General features: G+C 52.4%; 1 protein-coding gene across 2 annotated transcripts; it reads right to left on the minus strand.

Annotated features, from left to right (window-relative positions):
* Window positions 1-448: 448 nt before the first annotated feature.
* On the minus strand, window positions 449-16,553 carry TOMM34 (translocase of outer mitochondrial membrane 34). 2 transcript variants are annotated; one of them, XM_027623681.2, is made up of 8 exons: window positions 16,301-16,553; window positions 12,445-12,544; window positions 11,196-11,348; window positions 8,116-8,285; window positions 5,236-5,383; window positions 1,561-1,687; window positions 1,226-1,341; window positions 449-710 (listed from the first exon to the last, which is right to left on the minus strand). In XM_027623681.2, exons 1-7 carry the CDS (start codon window positions 16,425-16,427, stop codon window positions 1,237-1,239), a joined length of 930 nt encoding a protein of 309 aa, XP_027479482.1. In that variant the 5' UTR covers window positions 16,428-16,553; the 3' UTR covers window positions 449-710; window positions 1,226-1,236. The 2 variants fall into 2 exon arrangements, with proteins under 2 accessions (XP_027479482.1, XP_027479480.1); XM_027623679.2 differs by lacking the exon at window positions 449-710 and having other exon boundaries at window positions 1,077-1,341.
* Between the last annotated feature and the right edge of the window lie 2,068 nt (window positions 16,554-18,621).

Consider the following 18,621-nt stretch of genomic DNA (forward strand, 5'->3'; position numbering starts at 1 on the left):
GTCCTCACCCTCTTCTCCTAGCTGAGGCCTTTACAAATGTCTGTTTTGTCTGCTGGGACTGCCTTTCTGCCCTCTTCACCAGTTCAACTCCCACGTTAGAACTCAATGCAAGCTCCACTTCCTCGGGGACCCCTTTACCCCCAAGTCAGGGGGGGAAGGTGCTGTGTGAATGGCTCCCTCTAAGATGCGCAGGCTGCAGTCTGTTCTGGGGTTCTCTGATCACCTTCTTCCCTGCCCACCAGAGCCTCAGCCATCCGAGAGCGGGGACTGTGTCGGTTACTGTGGTTTCCCCCGCACTGGACACAGAGCCTGACCCATGCACACATGCCAGGAAGTCTGGTCAGCGAGGGCACAAATGCTCAACACGCTGCAGCTCTTTATTCCTGCAAAGTTCCAAGCACACAGCTGAAAAAGCACACACGGAAGCACAGCAGACGTTTATGTACCAGAAAGATGTTTAATGCAATAGCTTGAAGACACAGTTCAACAAAATCAGTCCATTTTTAGTTCAAATTAACTTCACATGACAAAAAACCAAGAAGCTTAGGGGAGACAACTGTTGAGGTCAAAAGGAGGTCCCTGCCCAGAGTGGAAGGCCACAGACTTCAAGAAGGCCTTTCTCTCCATCCCACCTTCAGGAGGGGCCACACCTCCGGACTCTTAAAACCGCTTAGGCACACCTCCCCGCCGGAGGCGGCAGCAGCCCAGAGCTACAGACAAGGCCACCCAAGCGTCAGGATTGTGTGTCCCTACCAGAGCAGGGCCCAGCCAGAAGGCACCGGAGCTCAGAACACCAGGAGCTCTGCCATGGACTGGGTGGGGACAGCAGCCCTGGAGAACCAGCTCAACAGGCCGCTTTGGGCTCTAGTTTACCCCTCCCCCACTCCCGACCCCCGCGCTCAGTTTGCTCAGGTGAAGCCCAGTGAGATGGGTCTGGGGAAGCTAGGGGGGCAGCCGTGGGGAGCATGCTCGGGGCAGGGGCAGACCGAGTGCTCTGCGAGCTGTCCGGGGCAGGCGGCAGGGGGGACGGTTCCAGCAGAACAACATCTGGGGGTTTTGTTTGGTTTTTTCTTTTTACTACTCTGAGCTTAATTGTGAACAAAGCAAAGCCTCCTACGGGGTGGGAAGCCATCACCTCTGAGTGGCCTCAGAGCTCGCTCGGGGGCATGCTGGGTCCCGGGAGCAGGCACAGAGGAGGGAGCTCGGGCAGAGGCTTCCCGCTAACCTTCTGGGGCTTTAGTTTAAACTCTGGTTAACTTCCTGCTGCAGCTTCCGGGCAGGGCCATTCCTGGGCTCAAGCTGCAGAAGGCTGCTGATGTCTGCAAAGCTGGATTTGTAGTCCTGGGAGGAGAGACAAAGGCGTGAGAGGACGGAGACCAGGCCGAGGTGCGCCGGGGCTGCCAGGGCACACAGGGTCTCGAACCCCAGCCTGCGGGCCTGCCCTGGGCCACCACCTGGGCTCCCCTGGGAGGGGAAGGGACGTGCCCCCGCCCGCGCTCTGGAGGTGCCACCACAGGCACAGGTGTCTCAGCGGGGGCCTGGCAGTCAGGCTCTTTTTACCTCGAGGGCCTTGTAGGCTTGCGCTCGTCGGTACAAGGCCTTCACGTTCTTTCCATCCAGCCGGAGCGCTTCCGTGCAGTCCCTCGCTGCTGCCTTGTACTGCTTCAGGGCCAGATGGCAGAGCGCTCTGACGGGGAAAGGCCGTTGGGGAGGGTTTGCTCACTGCTTGGCGGCCGCCCACCAGCCGTGAGGCGGTCGGAGCGGTGGCCTGGGAGGCGGCAAACACGGCTCCGGGCCGGTGACCGTGCGGCCTCCTCCCCCGCGCCGCGAGGCCGGCCCCGTCCCCACAGCCGCGACCCGCCGGCTCGGCGCGGAGGGGCGAGGGGACCGGCGCCAGCCCCGGGGGCGGGCGCTCCACGTCCCCGACCGTCCTGACCGCGTGGCCTGTCCCTCGGGCCACCTCCGGCCCGCTCCCAGCCTGTGCTCTTTTGCTCCTGAACCCCGCCCCCGGCGGATTAAGAAGTCATCTACCGCTAGGTGCTGGACCCCGAGCACGTGCACGCGGACACGGCGGCGGGCAGACGGAAGGGGGTCTGCAGCTCACCGGGAAACGCGCCCAAACTGAGAGGCACCGGGTCAGCGGCTACGTGGCCACAGAGCAAACGTAGCAAAATGTTAACGGGGAATTCAGATGGTAGGTGTATGCGTGTCCACTGTACAGTTCTTTCAACCTTATATTGTGAAAACTTTCATAATCATGGGAAAAAAAATAGCAGCATACATCCGTACAACAAAATGTTCTGCATCTACGGGGGAAAAAAGTGTGTACATCTTCCCCATTCTTTTCTCTGGAGATGGCCACTAAGAACAGGTGTCTTGGCGCTCCTGTAACTCCATCCACTCCACCTCACCATTCCCAATGGGAGCAGAGCAGTATTCACTTAGTTGGATGAACCACAACTTATTTTGCCAATTCCTTATCTGGAGATATTATTTTCATTGCTTCCAGTTTGCTAATACGAGATGCTGCCATGAGCACCCTTGTGCATAAAACTTAAGATGCCTACCGGAACGGATGGGTCAGCAGATATGTGCATTTATAATCGCGACTATCATTGCCAAAATGCTCTGCAAAGGACCTGTTCTCTTAGGCTCTATCAGTAACTTTCTGTTTTCCTGTAACTGTACTAACCCTGGGGTCAATCTTTAACTTCAGTCAATAATGGAAGAAAACAAGGTCCATTTTAATGTAGTTCCTTTAAATATGGGCAAAGCTCAGTATCTTTACATAAGGCTTTTTAACCTCATGAAATCAAATTTACCTTTCCTTTAACGACCTCTCTGGTCCCTATCCCCCACCCCACAACAATTTTATTTTAATACTTTCCCCACTGCAACATAATTAACCCATGCATTCTTCTACGACTTGGTGGTTTTATTTTCTACATTTGAAACTGTGATCCACTTAGAATTTGCTTTAAAATACACAGTGAGGTAAGGACTCAGGTTTATTTTTAATTTTAAATGAGACTCTTCTGAAGGTCCATTCAGGGCAAGCTGTAGGTGCTGGGCACCCGAGTGATATCCCCACTCAGGTACCAACTGCACAGAGAGAAGGGAAGGAAGCCAAAGACGAGGAGCTGGTACACAGAGCTGCAGAGCCACAAGGCGGAGCATTAAAATGGCATCCAGGATGTGGTGTAATTTCAGCCACAACGGATGGAAAATTCAGTTTTGTGTCAAGTTATCAGTCCTTGAAATTAAATTTATAAATTCAATGTAACCACAACCAAAAGCCCACCAAGATACTTTTTGGAGTCATCAAAATGATCCTAAGGTTTAGCAAGAAGAACAAACCTGGGAAAATAGCCAGTGATGCTCTGATTAAGAACAAGGAGAAGACCAGCCCTACCAGATAGTATAAAGCACTAATAATTAAAACAGTGTGGCGCAGGGGCACCTGGATGGCTCAGTCATTAAGCATCTGCCTTCGGCTCAGGTCATAATCCCAGGGTCCTGGGATCGAGCCCCGCATTGGGCTCCCTGCTCCGTGGGAAGCCTGCTTCTCCCTCTCCCACTCCCCCTGCTTGTGTTCCCTCTCTGTTAAAAAAAAAAAAAAAAAAAAGTGTGGCAAAAACATACTTGTATGAAAAATTGTATTTAAACAAAACAAAGCATTGTCTTGAATGTATTAAAAATCCAGGAAAACGGGCTAATAGAGATCTCTCTCAGTATGAAAGAAGTGAGTCCAGAGGGCCCAGAGATGGGGGCGTCAAAATGCTGCAGCAGAAACCTAGAACAAACGGGCAGCAGCCCTTCCTTCCGGTGAGCCTGGCAGACTGAGGCATCCCTGGTCCAATCAGCCAGTAAAACCACAGGTCTCAAATTCCAAAATCCACGCTTCAAAAAGAAAAGTCCTCTTTTGAACTTATTTGACAGCAAAACCTGACCTGCACAGGCCTGAGGTTACATGGAATTTCCCCGTGTTTCAGGCAGAAATGTTAACAATGAACTTCATCCACCGCCCAGACCCTGCGGGAGTATTATGTGATCCAATATACGGACCATATTACCTTACTCAGATCTGGAACACCTTTTATCCCAAGAATTTTGGATAGGGAATGGCAAGACTATAGTAGAGCCAAGATTTTTGAACTAAAGAGTAATTATGTGTATGTTAGCAGGGCGGGAGAAACAATTTATAACATTTTGTAGTAAGTCTTTTATAAGCAAGATTTGGATCAGATAAGGTCCCTTGCTGAATGTTTCAAGCTTCTGACAGTAAAACTGATAGATCTCATCGGAGCCAGGCTGCAAGTCTGTCTCTACCATTTACTGACCGGGTGAGCAGAGGTAAAGCCCTTCTGGATCTGAGCTTCTGATTTCTTGACTTTAAAAGGGGAAGACCACCCACCACCAGTACGCCCCAGCGTGTTGCAAAACCGTAACTCCCACCCAATAAAGGAATAGTGACCCCACTGTCGGTGGAAAGAACCAGCATTCACGTCCAGCAGCTTGTGGTGCAGGGTGTTCAACTGCGCCACAGGTCACATCCTTCAGGCTAGACGGGACCACCTCTCTTGCTCCCAGGCCAGGCGATAGTCCACACCCTGGGTTCTGTCCTGGTGCTGAGATGGTGCCAACCCTTCTAATAGGAGGGTCCGGGGAACCCGTGGGGCTGGGGCAGGGGGAGGGCTATGAGACACATGTTGAGGCTGTGTTTGTAGAAGCACGCCGCTCTTACTTATGGAGTGTGCTCATTTGGATGGTTCATGAAAACCTGAGGGGGAGGGAGGCTGACAGAGCCCAGGCTCCACGTTGGCATTGCTCAGTTTCTTTTTTTTTTTTTTTTAAGATTTTATTTATTTATTTAACAGAGAGAGCACAAGCAGGTGGCGTAGCAAGCAGAGGGAGAGGGAGAAGACTCCCCGCCGAGCAAGGAGCCCGATGTGGGGCTCGATCCCAGGACCCTGGGACCACGACGCGAGCCGAAGGCAGTCGCCCCAACCAAGCCACCCAGGTGCCCTGGCATCGCTCAGTGTCTATTCCTTTAAGAGAGCGAACGCCACTGGCCACACCTGCCTCATGGTGACCGAAACAACTGGGAATGCCTATTTTGAGCTGCGACACACTGACTAAGCGCTAAGAATGAAGAGCCCGCCCCAGTCCGAGAGAAGACTACGGACAACAGCCGACGGCCTGAAATCCCCCAGGCCAGCGGCTGGTGGCAGGTACCTGTTGCTGTATGTGGCAGACTCCATGTCACTAAAGGAGAGGCTTTCACTGTACTTCTCAATAGCTTTCTTATGGTTTCCCTTCTTTACAAGCTCATTGCCTTCTTCCTTCAGAACTCTGGCTCTCTCCACATCCCCAGCAGAAGACGCTAGATGCAAATTCAGAAGAGGAAAAAGCCATGGAGCAGGTGCCCAAGATCCATGAGGCCTCGCCGGCATCGGCTCTTCCACGTCGTCTGCGACCCTCTCCCCCCTCCCCGAGACTTCCTACACTGCTCTGAAGCAGCCCCCCGTAGGAAGGAGCCCCCCTCACAAGTTAAAGAGGTTTTCAGTCAGAGGAGGTTGGGGACTCCTGATGGAAACACACACAGACTGCACGTAAGAAGAGATATGTGGTAAAGAGCAAGCTGGGTTCTAGCCCCAGCACCGCCCCTTAGTAGCCGGGGACCTCGGGTGACCTGCCTAAGTCTCTGGGACCTCAGTTTCTCTGTACGCTGGGGCACTAGCTACCCCACCCAGGGCTAGCGTCAGGACAAAACCTGAGAGTACACCACAAAGTGCGGAACACCCTATAAACTTAAAGCAGGAGATAAATATTTAAATAAGCAAGCATCTCAGAAAGAAATGGTGTAGCTCCCGGGCTTGCAGAAGAGCCCACCGTTCCCCATCTCTGTTTGGTCTGAGCCTGCACCTTCCCTCGCCTACCCCATGCCACTTGGCCCCAGCCTTGACAGACGGAGACACAAGGTGAAATCTGGGCTGCTCGCCTGGCCCTCAGGCCCTTCACTGCGCAGCCGCAACTCAATGCTCCAGCCCCAGCTCCCAGATCACCGGGTTTCTTTAATTTTTAAAAAATGATCTCTATAAAATCCTGAATATCTGCAACATGGGTAAGGTTTTAGGAACAAAACTAACACCCTTGCACTCACCCCTCACCTTAAGAAATAGAACCTTTACTAAGACCTTTAAAGCCCTGCAGGGCCCCCTCCCCAAGTCAATCCACCCCTGGAGGAAACCATGATCCCCCATCCTGTGCTTCCTTCCCCCTTTTTCTTCTTGGTAGCTTAACTATATACGACAGTTCCTACAAACCATTTGCTGTTCATTTTGTTTTTAAATCTCGTATAAAAGAATAAGTAATTCAAGTATTCCTCTATGACTTGGCTTTGTTTCTTCCCCTCGGCGCCATATTCCTCAGATTCGGCTGTATTGATGCATACCCCCGTAGTTCGTTCGCACTGCTGTGGTTCGGCTCATTCATCCCTTCTGCTGAGAGCCCTGCGCTGTTTCCAGTTTTGTTGTTTACTGTTGCAAACACCCTGCTGCGAACCTTCCTGCGCGTCTCCTTGCGGGGGCTGCAGGGTCCACACCCCTTCGGCTTTGCCCCGGCTCTCCACACACCACGCCGCAGGCGCGCGGACTCCCACTGCTCCCCAGCGATACCCACGCACTGCATTCTCTAGCTCTCTCCACCGTCTCCGCCAGAGATGCCCTTCCCTTCCCTCGCCCAGCTGAAGACTGCCCCCCTCTGCCCCCCTCAACGTCCAGCTCAACCTGTCACCTCCTCCGGGAGCCTTTCCCTGACTCCTCCAAGTGCACACATGTTAGTTCCTGTTTCGAACTCCCCAAACACTAAAGGCTCTGTGTCATGCTGTTTGGCACAGAGCTGGAAAATAGATGGCTCAGTGACTCTGAAAGAATGAAATACTTGGTAGGTGCCCTGAAGCCATTTTCGTTAGCGCCCCACATTTCCATTCTGGAGAAGAGTGGGGAGACACTTACCAGGTTCCCACAAACCAGAGTGAATGCGACCCACGGCCGGACACGTTCCCTCCCAGGAAGGGGGGGTGACCCTGCCCTCCACTACCACCCACAGCAGGCTCCAGCCCTCAGACCTGCTGCACCTCCGCTGCTCAACACCTAGCTCACTGGGCCCAGCTAATTCCCTGGGGCGCTGGTGAACCTCTGCCTGAAGAACGGCCCCTCCATTTTACACGGTCGAGGTGAACAGTCTCCTGTTTTGGGGCCACCTGGCCTGGATCGCCCCTCCCTATTCCACCTCCAGGGCCTCATGTGGTGTGTGTGTTCCTGGGGAAGCGTCACCCTCTCGCTATGAAGGTGGGGGCAGATGGCGTAGGGCGGAGATCATCACAAAATCTCAGCCCCTGGTCCCAGTGACCAGGTCCCAGAGAATGGCCTGTGACCAAACAGACCAGAATACACCGAGACTGTATTTAAAGGGATTTAAAGGAAAGAAACCCTCTCTTTCTTAGGGAGCTCCCAGAAAAAAAAAAAATCACCTTTTTCTCTTCCTCTGGGCCACGAGGAATGGCCTATAGGGATGAGGCCAGGAACTACTTTATAGCTGTTTTACCACTGGGAGGGAAGACTGCCCCAAGACAAAGCAGACACACCAGAGAAGAGCTGAGAGGAGTACCGAGGAATGGAGTCCGAATCTGATAATGTACTGAGCTGCTGGAGCAAACCTTGCCTGAACCTAAACTCGGAGCTTTCAGTTACATGAGCCAATACGTTCTCTTTGTATTTTTACCATGTTGAGTTTTCTGTCCTTGCCACCAAAACCATCCTAGATCATCCATCCCCAGTGCTGCCAGATAAAAAAGAAGGGCACTAAAGCTGTATACCTATGAGCCACGCTGAGCGTCCAACGTGCCTTCTCTATCTCTGAATCCAGCCAGTGGTGGGACGGCTTTCGCATCGCCCTCAGGATAGAATTGAGAAGACTCTAAGAGGTGAAGACTTTTTGTTTCATAGATAATTTTTAGAGCTCAGCTTAAGCTAGGCCAATTTTTACAGGACGACTCTAAAGAAAGGGGCCACGGGGAGACTGTAACACTCTGGGCAGGAAGTCACAGCTTACCTCTGCTCTTGGAAGTTGTGGTTTCTCTGAATTTTCTCTTAGCCATCTCTTTGTGGTACTCCAAAGGCACAGAATCCCACCTCTTCTGAGCTGCGACAGGCACCAAGGGGATAGAGGGCAGCTTCAGGCGCCACTCGGGCCCCAGCGAGTCCACGAGGGCTCTGGTCATTCTGGAAAGGCAGACAGAATTACAGGGAGGTTTCCAGCTGGGTCAAGAAGATACTTCCCCCTCCCATAAATCCAGAGGGGGTGTAGAGAGCCACCATCCCTCTACAGCCTTCCGACACACAGCAGGAAAGGAACAGATGTCTGCCACCATGACACTCGTGCCCTGCCTGGCCCTCACTTGGCCACACTCTGTTAACTCCAAAGTGGGGACGGCTGCTTGTTAAGGGTACTTAAACCTTACCCCCAAAGGACCACACATGGCCTCAAAAAAGGATCACATGTCTTATATTTTCTCAGTGGATCTATTATAAGGCCAGGCAAACACCTGACCTTTGATTAATGCTCAGAGACCTTTATAAAATATGAATCCTGCGTCATTCTCAAATTCTGAACTCCTCCAGCGGTTCCCACTTCCCTAGGCTGACAGGGCCTGAGATCTGGTGCGGCCCCCTCCCCCACTCCACTTTTACGGGGAGCCGCATTCCCTCTTGATCCGTATGTTCCAGCCTTTGCCCATGCTTTTCCCTCTACCTGGAATGACCTCTTCACTCTCCATCCCCCCCCTTCTGGGCCCAGCTAACCTGCTTCAAATGTTGGCTCAGGGACCACGTCCATTTGGTTAAGAAATTTCCAGCACCTAGCACATCACCTGATACCCGCCCAGGCCCAGTAAGCATGTGCTCGATCAGTGAATAAAGCCAACTGTATGCTTTTTCTGCCCCAGCCACTGCGCTCCCGTGCGACTAGAAGGGCAGCGTCCCAGGCGGCGATCGCTACGAACTCACGGCGTCTGACGAAGCCCTCACAGCTGCTTTTCGGACTGGCACAGCTATTTCAAACCTCTACCCTCCTCAGCCCGGCTCCCTTACCCTCCTCCTTTTTCGGGGCAAACTTCCAGGTCCCACAGATACAAACCCACCTGCGTGGGCACCGAATCCTTCCTAGGTCTCTCCCGTCACAGATGGAGAAGTGATGAGGCCAGTCTCTCCACCTCAGCTCTGGGTCTCACCTCGTCCCGCCTCCGTCAGGAATCACCAGCAGCAGCTCTCCTCTAGCTTCAGCCTTTCTCTCTACCGACTCCAAGCGGCCGCACTGAACCGTTTCCTCAGTAAGACCTCCCCGCCCCCCGCCCCCCGCCCCCGGAGACCCCACTCTGTCATCGCAGCTGGACTCCTCTGCCTCTTCGCGGCCAGGCTTCTAGAACCCACTGCCACCCGGGCTTCTGACCCGCCGCATGCTTCCGTCGCAACCACCAGTGACTCTCTTTCTTAAACTCAGAAGCCCACTAACTCACTGGAACACCTGATGGGCGTGAGGTTTTCATCCTTCTGGAAATACTTCTTCCCTAAAGGCTCCGAGTTTCCTCCTCCCCTCCAGCGGCTGTAGGAAATGCTGCCATTTTCTAAGCGCCACCTCTTCCCCTGGCTCACTTGCTGTGGGGGGTCTTTTTTTCCTCCCACAACCTCAACCCACCTCTATGCTGATGACCTTCGAATCCATAGGTCTGCCTTGTATTTGTCTCTTTTTGCTCCAAAACCCACGTAAATACCAACCACTGTCCTCACGTCTCTTGTCTCATGGTCCCCTCCAACTCAACATGGCAGCCACCAGGATGTTTCTCCGATTTTTCCCTTCTCACCACCCCCAACACTTGGATTCACTGAACTGCTGCCTAACTGTCCCCAGAACTGGTCCCACTGTCCCCTTCCCACCATCTCCACCACCTGAGTCCCCGCCCAGCCCTTCCGACTCTGCTCTCCTTCACGTCATCCTGCAACACGGCAACCAGCGAGCTTCCCTCTCAAATCTGCTCACACTGCGCCCCTGCTGAAGACCCTTTCACAAAGCCTCACCGTGCCTGGATTAGGTCCGGGCCCTGTGTGGTCGGGCCCCACCTCACATCCGAGCTGAGCTCCTCGCCCGCAGTGCCAAGCGACATGGGACTCCTCACAGTTCCGGGAACACATCACCCCGGCTCACCCGGCACAGCTGCCCTTCCTGCTGCGCTAGCCCCAGATCTCTTCGTTTCTCAGCCTCAGCTCACCTCCTCTGGGAAGTCCCGACTGGCTTCCTCCTGCCCCCCCCCCCGCCCCGGGGGCAGGTTAGGTGCCCCCTTCTGCCCCCTCAGCCCCCTGGGCCGCCTCCTACCGCAGCACTCACCACACTGTGGTGCACGTGGCTGTGACTGACTGGGGCTCCCCACGAGACCGGGGGTTCCATCAGGGCAGGAAGAGCTATGTGTCGGGCATCAGCCCAGGCCCTAGTGCAAAGTCGGGCACGCAGAAGTGCCAGATTCTGTTGAATGACTGAAAGTAAAAGGAGGCAGAGAGAAAACCAGTCAAGCTAAAAATGATACACTAAGCACACGCCACGAAGTCCTCTGAAGGGTTTGCTGTGAGTGTAGCGTTTGGCTTTCTAGCAGCCCACGCAAAGAGGGGAAACATGATCAGTACACAAACGAGGGCAGCCACGAGGCGGAAACAAAGCACCACTCAGAAACTCAGAACAAGATGGCACCTGACGGGCCTCGTGAAGGGGTCACAGTACCACAGGCCGACGCATCCCTGCAAACAGCACCCTACAGCCTTGTGTCCTGGCTGCCTGCACCTGTGTCCCACTCTCCCCGCTCTAGTTAGGTCTGTGAAGCAAGCGGGGTCTTCCCCAGGGCACCTGGCACAATCCCTTACACACAGAGCTCAGTACCTTATTACCCCGGTAAGGAATCGGAGCAGCTGGACCATCGATCCATCAGTCCCCTCACTCTGACCCCCTAGGCCCCTGCTAACCACAACAGCGGACTGTCCTTCTGCACTTTCCCCACGTGCTCAGTAGGTCTCGGGGGACCCCCAGGAGATGACCAAAGCCATGGTCCCGAGTGAGTCCAGAGAGAGCGCCTGCAGAGTCAGGCTCACCGGTTGATGCCTTCCAGGGCCGACGCCACACTGTCATCAATCTGCAGCACCGTCCTGTAGTCCACATAGGCCAGCGGGTACTTCTCCAGGGCCTCGTAGGCCGATGCCCGCCGCAGCAGGGGCTTCATGCTGAAGGGCATCAGGGCCAGTGCTCTAGAGCCAGAGGAAGAAATGTCACCAGCTGCTGAGTCACCACCCCCCCGCAGCTCCTTCTAGGAAGGGTCATCTGCAGCATTCAGCGTACAGGAGGTCATATCTGGCACAGAGACGCTGCTAAAAATGTCAGACCTTAGCAGAAGGACTTTCTAACTTAGACCAAAGTGGAGAAGGGACGATGGGCAGAAAACCACCAAGACTGTGAAATGTGTGCTCGTGCACCAGTTTTCCGAGTCGCAGTCCCCCCAGATCAAGAACAAGTGCCTGAGGCTTTCATTCTTCCATGTGTTTTTACAGAGTCCGACCCGGTGGGAGAAACAGGCTCCGCAGTCAGACGGAGTGGTGTTTGACTTCTACCTCTGCACCAGCCATGGGACCCCAGGCAGATCACCTTACGGCCTCAACTGGCTGCAACCCACTTCTAGCCTGGGCGGGATGGTAAACTTACCCCGCAGAGCGGTCATGAGCCCTCCGGGGAGGAAACCTGGTACGGGCCTGGCACGGAGCCACTGAGCACAGGCCCCACGAGCCCGCTCCCCTCTCCTCCTCCCTCAGCTACCACCAGGGCGCAAACCTAAGGCGATGCTGCAGATGTGTGTCCGCTCAGTGAGGAGGAGAGAAGGCGGTGTCAGACTGGCTTGCAGAAGAAAGAAGTATGACAAACCGCTGAACCCCTGTTACACCAGGTCATCGATGGATAACAACTTCTCCTTGCTTCCTTTGCGGCGATTCACTCACCTCTGTCCCTCTTTCCTTCCCGCTCACACACGTCCACCCAAGAAAACGCTGGGGTGAGCCCGTCACTAGGCTGCAGCTCACTCGCATCCTCAGGTCCCCGATCTCACAAGGCCCGTAAGGCCCACCTCTAAGCCCCCACCTGACTCCTGCTCTTTTGGCAGACTCCGAAGACACAAGTCAGGGGCCGTGAGCACCAGGTAGAGCCTCCTATCCTCCGTGAGCTGGTGACGCTCAGGGACACGCCCTCGTTATCTGACGTATCTGTTAACTGCTGGGATCGACCCCAAGAAGAGGACAGGCCGGATGAACACAGCTTCCCCTCTGGAGGCCCCCGAGGCCGCGCCCGCCCACTTACGCAGTGCAGTCTTTGATGCAGTCCCTGCAGTTGCCATCCTTCAAGTGGCAGGCTGCGCGGTTAGCGAAGAGGATACTTTCTTCTTCGGGGTTCGAACCACCTGGCCAGGGCGAAGCAGAAAGTACGAGATTAACAGGGTGCGAAATGGACGCCCCGGGACTCCGGGGTGTATTTCGTACCCGGAGCTCTCTGGGCTTCCCGCTCAGGCTTGTTGGGTTGCCAGGTCTGTCGCTGTCACATGGGAGCGAGAGCACCAAGCCTCCCGCCACTCACGGGGAACCAAACACCTTCTCCTTCACTCACTCCAGCACTGAAGCGGGGACCAGGCAAAAGACAAAACATGAACCAGCTGGCTTCTGCTCAAGGAGATCCGTGCCGTAACTGTGTGTCTGTGTGCGTGTGTGCACGCACGTGTGTGAATTTTGTTACAAAAAGCATGTAAACCCGATTAAGAGGGGTTCCTGAAAAAGGAAACGAAAAATGTGGTAAGGAGACTGAAGTCTCCTTCACTCTGAGAGAGAGACTGATCCTACCTGGTTAAGTCAGAAAGGATTTTGCCAGGGAAGAGTCCTCTGGGTCTGGCAGGGCTACGCAGGACTTCATCAGGGGAAGGATTCAAGCGACCCGGCGTGGAGGAGAGTTATCAGACACTTCTCTAAAGGCAATCCTTATCCTCAGGAATCGCAGAAGCCGATGTCTTTTACTGTGTAGCCACAATGACTTTCAATTTTATAAAAATAATTTTTCGGGGCTCCTGGGTGGCTCAGTTGGTTAAGCGACTGCCTTCGGCTCAGGTCATGATCCTGGAGTCCCGGGGTCGAGCCCCTCGTCGGGCTCCCCGCTCAGCGGGGAGTCGGCTTCTCCCTCTGACCCTCGCCCCTCCCGTGCTCTCCTCTCACTCTCTCAAACAGATAAAAAAATCTTTAAAAAAGGAATTTTTCAACCACTTCATACCCACTAGCATAAGCCATAAACGGAAAGCAAACAAACAAAACACCCCCAAAATTATTAAGCGTTGACTCCGTAATTCCACTCCTGGGTATATACCCCAAAGAAGTAAAACAAACTCTTTTCTGAAAATTACGAAACATTTAGAAAACAGTAAGACAGATGCTTGACATCCATCATTGGACTTGGCATACATTATACTTGCTTCCAACCTCTTTCATTTTCGAGACGGCTAAAGGTCCACTCATCCTCACCCTTTCCCTTTGCTTCCTCCCCAGACCCCCAGATGCCAGCACAGTCTTGAAGCTGGTAGGTAACATCCTCCCGTATGCATGTTTGCCCACTTCTATTACATATGCATTCACAGGGAAGAGAATATACCATTTTATATCTTTCAAAGCTTTCCGAAACTAAGCGGCACCCTACTCCCTATCCTTCCGCAACTTACTCTTTTCTCACTAAGTATGTTACCATACTGAGGCATGATGGCGTTCATTCAGTATCAACAATAACAAACTAATAAGAACTTTCCCCCTTATTTTGCCAGGCCCTGAGTGAGACTGCAAAGTACGGGAAAAAGGTAAAATATATCCTTGCCCTTGAGGAACAAGCACAAGTACTCAAAACTCGTAGTCCGTATCAAGTCGCAAGTAGCAGAGGTGCGGTGGGAAGGGCAGCGGAGGAACTGAGGATCCCGCCCGTGAGCCTGCACCAGTCACTCAATCCCTCTGATCGCGTGTGCTCCCCTACCACATGAACATATCACTTCACAAACTTGCTGGAAGGGTTCATTTTGTTAGCTTGCTCCCTGCCGTCCTTTTGCTCCAGCAAAAGTGATCAGAGACATCAAGGGATTTGCCCAGAAATCATCTGGAAAATCCACAGCAAGATCAGAACCAAATGCTGTTCCCCTACTAAGTCTAGACCCCAGGCCAGCCCTTCTAAGGATCCAGAATAAATCCATACAAAAGCACATGCTCTTCCAGACCAGCTGGGGTAGGATGAAAGAAAAAGGCAGTAATATCAGTATCTCAGCTTCGTCAGTGACTTCATCAAGTGAGGCTGAGATGAGGAGGCGGGCCTAAAGAGGAGTGTTCTAGAAAAACAAGAGGGGGCAAAAGAGGGGCTTGAAATTGCAAAAGTTCAAATAAGACAGACTGGAATTTAGAGAGGATTTGGGGAGAAGCCTAGCAAAATGATTCAAAACTTGGGACTTGCAAATCAGACAGACCCGCATTCAAATCCTGCCTCTGATATGTCTTCATTGTACAACCCAGTGCAGACAAATTTAACTCTTCTGGACTCCTCGTCCATAAAGAGTCTTATCTGTAGGTTTGTAAGATAAAAAGGAGGGGCGCCTGGGTGGCTCAGTCGTTAAGCGTCTGCCTTCAGCTCAGGTCATGATCCCAGGGTCCTGGGATCGAGCCCCGCATCGGGCTCCCTGCTCCGCGGGAAGCCTGCTTCTCCCTCTCCCACTCTCCTTGCTTGTGTTCCCTCTGTCACTGTGTCTCTCTCTGTCAAATAAATAAATAAAATCTTTAAAAAAAAAAAGATAAAAAGGAATGAGGTCTGTAGTGCCTAGCACACAGAAAAGCACTCAACAAATGCTAGCCAAGAAGAGAAGGCCAAGGGACATAGGTACTACAGAAAATGAGGGCGCATGGGTAAGACACTTTGGAAGAGAGGTTTGGGGCAACGGGCTGGTTGGAATGAGGCTTACCTCTTCTCCAAAGCGTCTTACCCATGAGCTGGAGGCTGGGAGAACTGATAAAGGCCATGCTGCTCCTCCATTTAAAACAAAACTCCCCAGTAGCTTCCCATCAGGGAATAAAATCCAAACTCCCTACCACAGCCTACCGTGTAAAATGCCTACACAATAGGGCTCTGCCTATCTAACTGCCCTCAATACTTACAATTCCCCACTGGCTCACTATGCTCTGGCTCCTACAACACACCACGCTTATTCTGTGGGGGCCTGTGGAATGAACAGTTCCCTCCACCTGGAATGCTCAGCACTCAAAACTCTGTGCCCTTGGCTTCTTCTCATCATTCCGATATCACTTCAAAGGTCACTTCTTCTTCAAAGTTGTCCTTGATCTTCCACTCCAAAGGAGCTCCCCAATCACCTCTCTGACCACATCACTGTATTTGTCTTCTTTGCAGCCCCGATCCTTATCAGACAGGCCTTGTTTACATCTGGATAAAGAAAGTGTGGTATACCCATACAATGGAAAATTATGCAGCCTTAAAAAAGAAGGAAAACATCTGTCACATTGCTACAACATGGATTACAATGTCCTCAGGGCCATTACGCTAAGTGAAATCAGTCACAAAAGCCAAATACCGTATGACTTCACTCATCTGAACGATCTAAACTAGTCAAAATCATAGCTACACAAAGTAAAAAGGTAGAAACCAAGGGCCGAGGGGAGGGAAGGAAGATTAGTGTTTAGTGGGTACAGAGTTCCACTGCTGGAGATTCAAAAAGTTCTAGCGATCTGTTGCACAACAACGTGAACGTATTTAATACTTCACCTAAAAAATGGTTAAGACGGTGAATTTAATGCTGTGGGTTTTTTTTTTTTTTTTGCCGAAATAAAAAAAATGTGATAAAACACCCATTAATATGGAAATATGTTTTTGATATGCCAGGAAGTGAAAAAGAACCAGTAATAAAACCGTATTACAATTAAAAAAAAAAAAAGGGCAGAGAGGGCCAAGGAAGTTTCTCGTAGGATGCCGAAGCGGGGAATGGGCGGGAAGGGTGCCCGGTGGCCCTGGTGAGCCAGCTGGCCGCGGGGAGAGCAAGTCGCAGGCACCCCGGGCAGGAGCGAGGTCTGGGCGGCCGCGGCGGGGGACGCCGGAGGAAGTGGCCGGCCTGGCACGGAAACGGGGGCCAGGGTCGTACCTTGAGCCTGCAGCGTCCGCAGCGCGCGGCTGTAGAGCACCGTGGCCTCGGCGAACTGGCCGTTGCGGAAGCTCTGGTTGCCGGCGGCGCGGAGCTCGTCCACGGAGTCTGCGAGCTTGGGGCCCATCCCGGGGCCGGGACGGCGCACCGGGGGGCGCGTCCGTTTACCGCGCGGAGGCCGGCGCAACAGCGTCCGGGCGGGAGCACCGGCCGGCGAGGACGTGAGTCCTACGGCCAACCTGCCCGGGAGGGGGCGGGACGCACGGGGCGGGGCCAGAGCTGCGCGCGCCAGGGGCCTTTTGCGCATGCTCGGGTCGGGACTTGCCAAGCGAAGCGCGCTAGGGTCTCTGGAGGTAGGCTGAGAACCTGGGACTGCTAAAACTCTGGGTGAAACAATGAAAGAGGCCGGGTCCCTGCTCGCAAGGAGCTTACATTCTGGTGGTCACCGACAGGCTGTTAACTCCTGAGCAAACGAAGACGATAATCTCATAATGTGATTAATGCTAGACGGAAAACAGAACAGTGATGTAATGGAAAGTGACCACATGGGGACTATTTTAGATAAGGGGGGTGGGATGGGGTAGGCGTCTCTGAGGGACTAATTGAGCTGAAGAAACCTGAGAAGATTTGGGGAGTGCTATTCCAGACCGAGAGATAGCAAGTGCAAAGGTACTGAGGCTGGAAATGAACTGGTACCTACTGCTCTGTAGATGTTGATTTAATAAATGAATGCACTGATAGGTTCATGAGGATCTTTCGCAGAGGGAAACTTTAGCTTATCTTCAGCGTCCTTTGACTTAACTCTATGTCCCGGTTGATGTGCCAGTGTTTTTAATTGCTTGTTGTCTCCAGCGCAACATGAAGCTGTTTCTCTTGCTTCCTGACCTTGGCTTATGTGCCCCCCTCCTGCAGTTCTTTTCCAAACACTTCCTCTTGCCTGATCCTGACTCCACCTATAATCAACTCAACCATCCTTTCTGAGAGCCTTTCTGGACTCCTCACGTCTTTCACCTTGTCCCTCCTCTGCTCCTATTGCTCCCAAGGTTTATCCCTCATTTGGCACTTATCACTCTGTGATTGTCAGTTTATAGTTTTTCTCAAAGACTGTGAGGTCTTTAAAGGCAGGAAATAGGTCTTTATTTTTGTCTCCACGAGACCTAATCGGAGCTGGCACCAAACATGCCGTTCTAAAGGTCTGTTGACAAACACCTGGTCTCTGCCCTCAGGGATTTAGTTATAATTATTTGTGTAAACCCAACCCAACCAGACTATAAACTTTCTGAGTTGCTGTTCCATCTGAATCCCCTCAGTCCAGCACGGGCCCCACACAAGGAAAGAATGAACACTTAGTGTGGTGGGGAAACCCGACCAGGCACATACACTGCTGGTTATCTACTCAACAGCTTCCATCTTTGCTTCCAGAAGTCTGAATTCTCCTGGTCCAGGGAATGAATCAGGATTTCTTTAAACCAATCACAATAATCTCACTCTCTTTTGCCAGTGATTGGTCAGGGGTGGACATGCCCGTGGTTTGCCCCAGTGAGTTACAGGATGTCTGCTGGGTCCTTATGAGAAAGTTTTTCCTCCCAGATAAGAGGTACAGGACTGCGAAATAGCTTCTTTTGCTCTCTTTATGATTTGGGTACTGTTGGATTAAGGATATCCAACTGGACATGTGGTAGTCATTTTGCAATTGTGAGGCAGTAAGCGCAGGTATGAAAAACCAATGTCCTGGGGCGGGGGAGGGGAAAGATGAAATTGACATTGGTGAGCCCCTGAATCAAACCTGGGCGGACTGACTTCTGGGCTACTTATTAATAAAAACAACAAATGCCATGGGGCCTTAAGCCACCATTTAGTTGTTTTTTTTTTTTTTTTTCTGTTGCTTGGAGGTGGATATATTCTAAATGGTACACCAGACAAGTACACCTGTGTCAAGCTGTATTTTCCAAAAATGACCAAAACAATAATTTCCAGTCTTCAGCTCTCTTTGAAACTGCACAGGACTTTGGGGTCCCCTCAACAGTATAAGGGACATTATCTACCTCCCAAGACTATGCCATTAAAAGGCACCGCAGCTTCCACCTGGCTCCCTTTCACAAATATCCTTCAGAACCTAGCCTTTACCCATATTTATTTTAACCAAAACAGAGAAGTCCCCTCTACCCCCAGCGCCAAGTGAGCTCCCAGCCAACAGCCAGCACCAACTTGTCAGCCATGTGAGTGAGGCATTTTGGGTAAGAATTCATCCAAATGGTGACTGACCCTGACTGACACCATGGAAAAGAGATGAGCCTTCCCTGTGGAACCATGCTCAAACT

Source organism: Zalophus californianus, chromosome 8 (genome assembly GCF_009762305.2).
Source record: "Zalophus californianus isolate mZalCal1 chromosome 8, mZalCal1.pri.v2, whole genome shotgun sequence".
In the NCBI taxonomy this organism is placed as follows: Eukaryota; Metazoa; Chordata; class Mammalia; order Carnivora; family Otariidae; genus Zalophus; species Zalophus californianus.

What these genes read in the sequence shown, in the direction of transcription:
- TOMM34 (XM_027623681.2), bottom strand. Translation starts at nt 16,427, where the DNA reads ATGGGCCCCAAGCTCGCAGACTCCGTGGACGAGCTCCGCGCCGCCGGC. An exon ending in GCGGACGCTGCAGGCTCAAG is followed by an intron (nt 12,545 to 16,300) that starts GTACGACCCTGG and finishes CGCCCTGGCCAG; the next exon opens with GTGGTTCGAACCCCGAAGAA. An exon ending in CACAACTTCCAAGAGCAGAG is followed by an intron (nt 5,384 to 8,115) that starts GTAAGCTGTGAC and finishes ATTTGCATCTAG; the next exon opens with CGTCTTCTGCTGGGGATGTG.